At 32.2% G+C, this 10774-nt stretch overlaps 1 protein-coding gene and 1 pseudogene across 1 annotated transcript; both read left to right on the top strand.

Moving 5' to 3' along the window:
- The first annotated feature begins 4341 nt into the window (after window positions 1-4341).
- On the top strand, window positions 4342-4993 carry LOC111395108 (5-methyltetrahydropteroyltriglutamate--homocysteine methyltransferase-like). Its single transcript, XM_023021118.1, has 2 exons — window positions 4342-4539; window positions 4625-4993. Exons 1-2 carry the CDS (start codon window positions 4342-4344, stop codon window positions 4991-4993), a joined length of 567 nt encoding a protein of 188 aa, XP_022876886.1.
- A 4057-nt stretch (window positions 4994-9050) lies between these two features.
- Window positions 9051-10774, top strand: part of LOC111395107 — a 9601-nt pseudogene continuing 7877 nt past the window's right edge.

Raw genomic sequence — 10774 nt, 5'->3', positions numbered from 1 at the left:
ATTGTCGTCAACGCAGGCAACTGTCAACAATGACTTGGTTGATTACTTTACCTTGAACTCAAAGTTATATTTTAATGTCATCCGGTGCACAGTTTCCTGCAAATCTTTCTAGGTTTTAAATAGTTGCTCAACATATAAATCATCATCATCGAGAGCCACACGCCAAGAATTGGAGGACGGTCCACTTGTTCTACTCCTTGAGCTCCCACCCCGCTTAGATCTCTGTCGGGATAAAGTAATTAAATTTTCATTTATAAAATCATTTATATTTTTGTTGTCCTCAACTGTCCACGGAATTTTGTGCGTAACAGTGACTTCACGATCAGTAGCAACCATCCCGGGAATAACCACATCATCTGCAGGAACTATCTCCATTGTCTCCCAAAAATCTCAGTCATTATTATCTGCTCCATCTGAATCTTCGCGTTCACCTTCGACAACATTCTTCTTAACTAAAGTCACACCAAGAACAGTCGGAGTCCTAGACATTTTATTCAATTCTAATAGATAATTTAATTCAGCATCATTAATAACAAATATAGATGGCATTGGATTGGACGAATCCCCATAACCATTGAATAAATATCTCAGTTGCATATCGTACTAAGAAGAATCGACATTCAGCTTATTTTGCAAATCCTGGTACACTTCCGCATATGATGTACTCTCTGTTATGGGAATTGTTATACAACCAAATACATCATTCGTCCATCTCTATTCCCATCTATTATTTTCATTTAGTTCGAAATCACCGAAATAACAGATCGGGATTATCATATCTACATGACGATATAGAATTTTTAAATCAATTACAACAATAAAAAATCAAATATTTAATCAACTTGCAATTAAAATTATAAGACAATTGTCAAAACGGAAATTAATAATAAAAAAATTCGTAAAACAGTCGAAAAAACAGCCGACTGTGGACTGTTTTATAGCCGACAATCGGCTTTATTAGTCGATTGTTAATAAGAAACAGCCGACTAACAGTCGGCTGTCTAATAGCCATCGGTCGACTGTTAGACAGTCGTCTAACAGCTAACAGTCGGCTGTTAGACAGTCTTTTGACAGTCGGCTGTCTGTTGTCTAATAGTTTTTGTTAACATCCCACAGTTAATCGTCGGATTGTTTATTTTGCGTATTACTTTTTATTTTTCTATGGTTCTAAAAAAAAAATTATAGATCTGTTAAAAAAAATTCTACTAACTACTGTGTTATTTAATACACTAATTTACTGAAATCGAAATTAAGCATGTGTAAAAATATACTTACCAATTTGAAGTAATTGATCTGAAAAAAATTATGGCTTCGAAGTTTGAAGTTTTTTGATATTTTGAGATTCAAGCAGATGAAAAATGAGAGTTTTTCTGTGTTCAAAGCTCGTTCTGTTAAAATTGTTTGTTGAGATTTCAATTCAAATTCTAATTAAGACTCCTATTAAAATACTTTGTAGATCATTACCATTATTACAACTTTTTAATTAGTATATATATGCATTCAATTGATGCCAACTTACAAAAAAAACAAAGGGGGAGAGAGAGAAGAAGAAAGAGAGGAAAAGAGCAGAGAGAGAAAAAAGAGAGGGGAAAAAAACGAAGAGAGAAAAAGGAAAAGAAGGAAAGTATATTTTTTTCAGCGCGTTCGAGATCTGTTTTAATCCTAAGTAACTCAAGTATACAAGAAATTCAACAAATAGGTATGAAATTCTCTAAATACCAAGTAATTTTGTGTTTTTAGTTTTTAATATTTTAAGTTAAATATTTTATGTGCTATTATGTGATTCAAAGTAAAGAATGATCGTATATGTAATACTATAAGTCATTATTATGTAAATCTACAAATGAACTAGTCAAGTAAGAGCCTGTTTGGGAGTGATTTTGAGAATTAATTTTTTAATAGTTAAAAAAAGTGGGTCCATCTGTGATAGAAGAAGTCAAATATAATGGCTGAAATAGTGAAATAACGGTCAAAAAATCAATTTTTTGGGAGGAAAAATTGCTCTCAAACAGACCCTGAATAGATTTGATGTGTACATATATATAAAGACTAGCTAGGTCACCACGTTAGTTTGGATAAAAAGATCAACAAATACTTAAAAATTTGCCATACAATAATCAACGCACTTTTGTCATGTAGACATGGCCTATTTGCCATGAATTTTGAGCATTAAAAGGAGGTCTTAAAATTGTTTCGTATCCATTTGTTAACTTCATAAAAGAAAGTTTCTTTTAGCTGTTAGAGGTGTTAGAAGAAATTAATTTAATATGACTTCCTCGGTTCCTCTAAATGCTCTTCAAAAAGAGAAGTTTGTTTAAAAATTAATTTTCAAACACTAATTTAAATAATTTCATCAAAAAATTCTTTTATAATAAATAAAAATAAAACAGAAGTCCTAGGGGACGAGTCCACTGTATTGGCAAAAAAAATAAAAATAAAGGGACTTTATTTAAATAATATTTGAACAAGTAAGCCAAAATTCTGGGAGCTTATCAGTTGAACATTTTGAATACAGGAAACCATTTTGATAATTGCCCCTAGTATTGCCCACTTGACTACAAAATTCCTTTACCCAATTTTCCCCTTCTCTAGAAACCCAAACCCGTGGCCAATTTGAATATTTAGGACAAGTTGCCACTGCTTACCTCATACATATTCTTCCACGAATTTAACTAAAAATCCAATGTTTTTATATGCCCATTTTGGTTGATGCCCATAATCCACTTTGGAACAATGTGCACTATGCATGCGCCTCTCTTTCCCCATTCCCGATATTCACAAAGTCTCGATGCAAAGAACCTCCTACCCTCAATCCCCAACCTCTACAATTACTACATTATGACCCCGTTTGGTAGTCATTTTTTTCAAAATGTATTTTTCTCTTTCTTCTTTTCAACCACACATTCTTTATTAAGATAATATTACACGTAAATTAAAAAAATTTTCTTATTTTTCAACCACACATTTCACATCAATTTACTATTTTAAAATGCATTTTTACATAAAAATACCTATCAAATACCCCCTATCCATATTTAAAATTAAAAAAAAAAGAAAAAAAAAAGCCTCTCTATATCATCTAGTGTTATAAATACGATAAAATTTTACAACAATCGTCAACTTATGTCTTCTTTGTGAAATTTAAAATTTTAGGTAACATTTAAAAAATTAAATTTTCCCTAGCCTTTTATTTAAGGTAGTTTTGGATTTAGAACTTTCAAAAATGATTTCTCGACACTTGACCTATGCAGATTTGTGAGTTTTAATGGAAACTATCAATGTGGACATTAAAATTGCAATCGCCTGAAAGTTGGAAACAAAATCGTTAGAGAAAATCCAACTTTAAAGTCGTGTTTGGCTTAGAAAAAAATCGCATTTAACGTAGATTCATTTTGATAAAGTTGAAGAAATTTGAGGTTGAAAAATTGATAAAAGTTATGAGTTCCATAAAATATTTAATTAAATTAATTTTTGATTTTGACTTAAATTTTATCAACTTTTTAAATTGAATCAAACATGGGCCAAGTCAAGTAAAACCTACGTGTGATTTTATATCTGTCAATATACACATATTTAAATAGATTAGGACTCAAAACATCCTTATTGAAGGTTAGGGACCACATGAAAAGTTGGGGATCCTAGCTTTAAGTTACCTAATTTTTCTAAAAAGTAGGTTCTATGAATTTCTAAACAATAGGCTCTAAATAAGGAAATAATCTGTCCCAATTATTTTTTGAACCCATTTCTGGATTGATGACGTATTTTAATCTGTTATTAGTTAGTTCATAATTATTTAAGCTCCAATTTGAGCCACTTTCCTTAAAAAATCCGCAATTCTTGTCTATGAGATTTTGCCTTGTTAGTTTGATTGCATAGTCACTATCATCTATGAGGGATTGTGTCATATTATAATCTTCATTTAGTTCCTGATTTTGGGATTGTTATGGGAAGAGAATTTTTATTGTTGGGTTGGACTTGGAATATTATTCTGCCTAATACTGCAAAAATTGTGTATGTTGGAGGTTTAATATGGTCAGTTTGTTGACTTGCAAGGCCTCATCATTTAGACTTGTTGAAAACAATTCAATGTTGAATGGTATTTTCTTTAGTTGCAAAAATGGTGCCTCATTTCCACGAAACTTTTTGTGTCAAATCTTAGAATATGGTTTGCCTGGCCTATATGATGATATGTATTTTTGGTTGAGTTTTTACATTTACACTTACTGGAAAAAAAAAATTCAGAAAAATTGTTGAAATTTGATCTTAAGGTGTTTGCTAAGTGATCATTAATTAAGAATGCTTACTAAATTAAGTTGCAACTATGGAATGTATAATTAAGTCATGGGCTACTCTTGCATTACTTTGGCCATTAAGGATGAAGTAGAGGATCACGAGAAGGCAGGCATCACTGTTACCCGAATTGACGAGGCTGCATTGAGAGAAGGCTTGCGCCTTAGGAAGTTTGAGCATGCTTTCCACTTGGATTGGGCCAACCACTCTTCCAGAATAACCAATGTTGGTGTTCAGGTCATGACCCAGGTAAATCCCTGCACTTCCTTATCCTCGATACCACGTGCTATAGTTTCTGTTTGTTGACGGGATAATATTCCTTCGTTTCCAACAGATCCACGCCCACATGTGCTACTCCAACTTCAATATTATCACCCACTCTATTATTGACATGGACACTGATGTGATCACCATTGAGAACTCTCATTCTGATGAGAAGCTCCTTTTAGTTTTCCACAAGGGAGTGAAGTATGGTGCTGAAATTGACCCAGGTGTTTACGATATCCACTTGCCCAGAATACCATCAACAGAAGAAATTGCTGACAGAATTAACAACATGCTTGCAGTGCTCGAAACCAACATCTTGTGGGTTAACCCCGACTATGGTCTCAAGACTCGTAAGTACACTGAAGTGAAGCCGGCCCGACAGAACATGGTTGCCGTTGCCAAGCAACTCCGGACACAACTTGCCACTGACAAGTGAGCAGTTTAGGATGATGTTTATTTGATGGGCAATATGTAAATGAAAATTTTTCTTCGATTTATTACAATGATGTGTTTTGTCTATTTGGTATGGATTAATAAAATTATATCAATTTCATGTAAGCCCAAAAAGTCTTTTATTTTGTCGTTGATTTGGTAAATTTCTATACAAATTAAAAAAATTGCAAAAACAAAAAAAAAATAATAATAAAAAAAAAATTAAATTAAATGACCTATGGCAACATTCAAAAAAGGTTGCAAATGAGGGTTTTGAACATTGCCAAAAATAATTTCATCTCTCTCTCTCTCACACACACACACATATTTCCACTATGCACGTAACTTACATAAATCAAAAAGCATTTTCATGTTAACGAGGGTTAATGAAATTAATAATTATTGCTTAATGATTTTAATGAGTTCTAAATCAATTTAAAGTGAATGCCATGTTTTGGTTTAAATTAATTTTATTACCCTTTCATATATATGACCGTCCCATTTTCTTATTATTATTTTTATATTGTATATTAATAAAATATCTGAGGATAATACTTTTTCTTTCTATTGGAATAACACAATATAGCTAGCTCAAAATTACTTTTTCTTGAGTCCAAATTATATTATTTGACACGATCTAAAAAATGAGTATAATATTGGTATATTTTTATCAACTTCTAAAATACTTAAATATTTGATCCAACTAACTCACGATAAATTTTAAAAAGTACACGTAAGCAAAATAAAAGGTTTATACAAATAAGTGGGTCTCATTTATCACTTCAACTTTTAAGTTTTATTGTGTTGAGAAGGTTGGACATGGAGTATTTCATTTACTAAACGACCAACATTATATTTAGCCCATATGAAAATATAATTAAAATTCGGGGTGTTACATGACGTATTAAGAATCAAATTGAGAGAGTTAGGGATGCGGAAAATTATATGAGCATATCTCTAAATAGGAAACAAGCATTTGAAGAACTTTGTTCACAAGTTGGCCAAGATTCCAAAAAATTATAATTGATGTAGGACATCGATGGAACTCTACTTACTTATTATTAAAATTATGTGAAGGTTATGAACATTGAATCGTTAAATTTTATAACTCTAGGTATGTAAGAAATGCCGATGATTCTGTTTTGATTGATACTGACTGGGACTAGCCTTTAAAGTAAAAAAAATTAAAAAAAAATATTTGAAAAGCTTTTATGATTCCACAAATGTCTTATCTGGAATATACTACCTCATTAGTTCAAGAGCTCTTGAAAGTCTTCATATCATTGCAAAGTGTTTTCAAAAATACAAAAACGATCCCGATTTTCATGATTTTTTTTTTTAAGAATTAAAGTTCAGAAAATAATGGGAAGACTTGCCAATGTTATTTCCATTAACAAGTGTAATGAACCCCGAGTACAATTAAAGAGATACTAAATATATTATAAATAAAATAACAAACTGTTTAAAATTTGATGCACCTATTACTTATTCGAATTTAGAAAACACGTTCACTTCAAAGTACGAAACATACGCATAGCGCTTGGGTACAAATATTAATCGAACACTCACCGCATCAACCCCTTCTACTACTCTTCTAGTTAATGAAGTCTAATTTATGTCCTTATTTGAAGGCATTAAGAATGAAAAATATAGAAGCTTCCAAGTAGGGTCATAGTAATGTCAATATCGATATCAATCATCCCTAGCCGAGACAAGTCAAGCAAACAAGCAGTGTTGTCTTTGAAAACTGTTCGTATGAGCTTAACTGTCCAACAGTAGAATTCCAAATGGTGGACCAACAATAGAGAAATTTCCAAAATATTCCCTCCCATACACGGCAGTATCCACATTTAGCCTCTGTTAGACACAATGTGTATTGAAAGAGTGAGTTTTTGAATAGCAAATTTTTGAAGAATATATGGTTAAAAAGTAAAAAGTAAGAAAATTTTTAAATTTACATAAATAATATTTTATTATAAAATTGTATAACTGAAAATGACTATAAAAAAAGTATTAAAAGAATGATAATTAAACATGGACTTAGTTCAGGCAACTTCCCGGCTGCTGGGGTGGCTCTTGATTTCAACCTTGCTAGAATTTAAACTGACTGAAATTCCTTGAGGTGAGCCAGTGTTTAGTCAGTATTTAATCAATAATGTGTTAATTGGTAGTATAATTCAATTTCTTTAAAATAAAATTGGTGTTGACCCTAATTATCATGAAAAATGATGGGATGTAAATGAAGGAAAAAATGTGTTAGGAATGCAGAACAAGGATTATCCTACAAAATAATTTATTTTTTTAGTTTAAGAATTCAGTATCGTTACTACATGTTCATTTATATTTCATAATCAAGAAACAAAGAATTCGAATTTACCCAAATTCAATTTTCAATTCTTGAATTGGTCTGAATTAGAAATCTCTAACTCTCTAGATTATGGACTTCAAGTTTTCTTGATGCTTTGAACTTTCAAACTTTTTATGGTATTCTCTAAAGTCATGATTACACCGACAAATGAATTCTTTCTTTTAATTAAACCAAAAATCGAATTATAGATTGAATTGACCATGACAAGATCAAGAAAATAAGAAAATAATTTTTTCAACGTTTTCTCTTTTCTGTTAAAAATTTTGCCCTTATGTACCTATATTTATAGGCACAAAAGCCTTGTCATAGATATCAGCTTAGGTAATAATTTGACATAATTTCGCATGTAGTCCTTGAACTTTAATCACAATTACAATTAAGTTAAAAAATTTTAAATAACTCTAATTGAGTCTAGAAAAATTTTCGAGCTTGCATATGACCTGATCGAACATATATGAACAAAACACCAATAATCAGATCTTGTCTAATCAATTCTAAACCATTCAATCTAGTTATTAATTTTTAATTTTTTCCACTAAGGATAAAAGCATGCACTTTTTAAGTATATGTACACACACACACACACATATTCTCCCTCTTATTATTCTGACTAACTTAAGTACTATTTTCAATAGTCATGTGAACTATTTATAGATGTCAAAGTTTAGCTGTAGCTAAGCATTGAGGAGATTTATAATTGTTTGACAAAAAATACTTAAGTAGTCACTTTACCCTTTTTTAATTATGGACCACGACATAAATTTATGTTATCTGCTTTGCTCATTCTCAATCCACCAACTCGCGGAATATTTGGTCAATAAAATTGATCTCATCCATTGATGAATTAAAAAATCATTAAACTCGCAAATAGATACACACAACTCCACAACGATCAACTCAAATTTAATTCTCGCACGATTATGCCATAGAATTAAACTCGACTTGTGGTATATTCAATAAACTCTAAGTGTAGTAGTTTCGTCTTTAATTATTTCTACGATAAGGATAAATCGCGAAGCTTGAATAGTGAATGAGTCAATAGTACAACATTTCTGTACTGGAATCAACATTTATACCTTGGTTGTGAACGAAATATTTATAATCAAAATATAAATTGTGTCATACTATGCTTTCTCAATATAAGCACCCAACTTATATTATCCCAAGTGATCACATACTCTTCGATTCGAATGTTTGATATCAAATAAAAAATCATTGTTTGTTTATTATATAAAAAATTATTTTATAATCAAAGAAAAATATACTGTATGGGTATACAACCCAGTAGAATCTATATTAGATCTTTTTAATTTGACCTTAATTTTTAAATTCATGAGACGATAATGGATTAATTTCCAATTTTTGCTCTAGAATGCATAGATATTTGAAGCATAATCTTCACCTTATAATACTTGGGACTTGCCAATTGTTGCCGTGACTGTATTGACAATTTCTCAATCCTCTTACGATTTAATCCAAGTCAAGAAAAGGTGTGAACACTGGACCATATATTCAGTCGATATACGTTTTAGAATTTTTTTTTATTTTATTATTTTTATTATTTTTTGTTTTGTTTTCTTTTTCCAACCTATGAATCTATTGAACAAGAAAAACAGAGTGAATGAGGGGCAGAACAAGAACCATGGATATACGAAATAAATATTTCCCCTTACTTTTCGTCTTCACCTTTTTTATGTTCATCCTGAAAATCTCTAATCAAACGGATACTATAACTAACACACTGATCATTAGAGATGGTGAGACCCTGGTTTCATCCACTTCTGCTTAACATCGATCCTCTCACATACTTCCGGCGAGCAGAGCCAAGCCCAACCATTACAGTCAGGAAACGCGCGGGCGTGACGTCCTGGAAGCGAACGTGTGGGCGGGCTGCCAGGTTTCGCCTATGCTACGGTTTCACAAGATTGAACCTTTTTTGTTCAACCGAGTTCCAGAGCACGAGGGAATGGACTTTCATTCCCAGGACCGCCTACATCACCTTGTTGAGAAACATATTAACAACTCCGCGTTCACCTGGCTTTCCAATCCACATCCATCACTGATTTTGATCTTTTTTAAGGGGTAGAATTCAGGAGGAGCCGGCCTTTTGGGACTACTAGCAGAGTTGCGTCTCTCAAAATATTGAGAGAAATATAAATTATACTGAGAAAAGTATCAAATACTTATTTTATCTCATAAGAGTGTACTCTACTATCATAGTCCAATAAAATCATCTAAAAGGCGTAAGCTTTGAATTGGGATTTTTTAGCCCAGAAAATTCCAATAATCGATACGTGGGCATGTGGTACAAGGAAATACCAGCTAAGACCGTGGTATGGGTTGCCAACAGAGAAATTCCCCTCACAAATAAATCTGGAGTCTTGAAGGTTATCGAACCAGGACTTCTAGTTCTTCTAAAAGACACTAATGGTGTCATCATATGGTCTTCGAATACATCACGACCTGTGAAAACTGCAGTTGTAAAATTGCTGGACTCGGGAAACCTCGTCGTGAAAGATGCAAATGATGATGACCCAGTGAACTTTCTATGGGAGAGTTTTAATTATCCGACTGATACATTGTTACCAGGTATGGGAACTTTACAACTGAATTAGAGGTCTATCTATCATCATGGAAGAGCAAAGAGGATCCAAGTTTAGGAGATTTTACATATCACTGCGATCCTACTGGTTATCCACAAAATATCTTGAAAAAAAGTTCAGACGAGCAGTATAAAACTGGACCTTGGAACGGTCTCCGTTTTAGTGGGACACCAAACTTGAAGGAAAATAATATTTTCAAATTTGAACTAGTACTAAAAAAAATGAGGTGTACTATCACTATGATCTCCTTAACAGTTCAGTTATCTCAAGGTTTACATTGAATACAAGTGGAATTGCCCAGCGCTGGACATGGATAGATCAAAAACGTCAATGGGTACTTTACCTGACTGCTCCAACAGCTAATTGTGATACTTATAAAAACTGTGGTGCATATGGTAGTTGCAATATTGCGAATTCTCCTGCTTGTGGATGTTTAAATAGATTTCTCTCAAAAGATCCTAAAGCTTGGAAGAAGTCAGATTGGTTGAATGGGTGTGTTCGCAGAAATCCATTGAATTGTCAAACAGATGTATATCTCAAGTATTCTGGTATTAAATTGCCAGATACACGATATTCCTGGCACAATGAAACAATGACACTCAAAGAATGCAAGATAGAGTGCTTAAACAATTGCACTTGTACTGCTTATACTTACTTAGATATAAATAGAGATGGAAGTGGATGCTTAATTTGGTTTGGAGACTTAATTGACATCAAAGATTTATCAGCAGAAGGACAAGATATATACATTAGAATGTCTTCTTCTGAATCCGGTAAGTATTTATTCGACAAAATGCTTAACTATTCACGACAT

The sequence above is a fragment of the Olea europaea genome, chromosome 6 (genome assembly GCF_002742605.1).
Source record: "Olea europaea var. sylvestris chromosome 6, O_europaea_v1, whole genome shotgun sequence".
NCBI lineage: Eukaryota > Viridiplantae > Streptophyta > Magnoliopsida > Lamiales > Oleaceae > Olea > Olea europaea.
Note: the sequence above shows the minus strand (reverse complement) of the source record. Positions and strands in the feature narration are given on the sequence as shown.

Excerpts from the sequence above, each read along its gene's own strand:
- LOC111395108 (XM_023021118.1), top strand. The coding sequence starts at position 4,342 with ATGGGCTACTCTTGCATTACTTTGGCCATTAAGGATGAAGTAGAGGAT. Across the intron at positions 4,540-4,624 it reads GTGTTCAGGTCATGACCCAG|ATCCACGCCCACATGTGCTA; the intron begins GTAAATCCCTGC and ends CGTTTCCAACAG.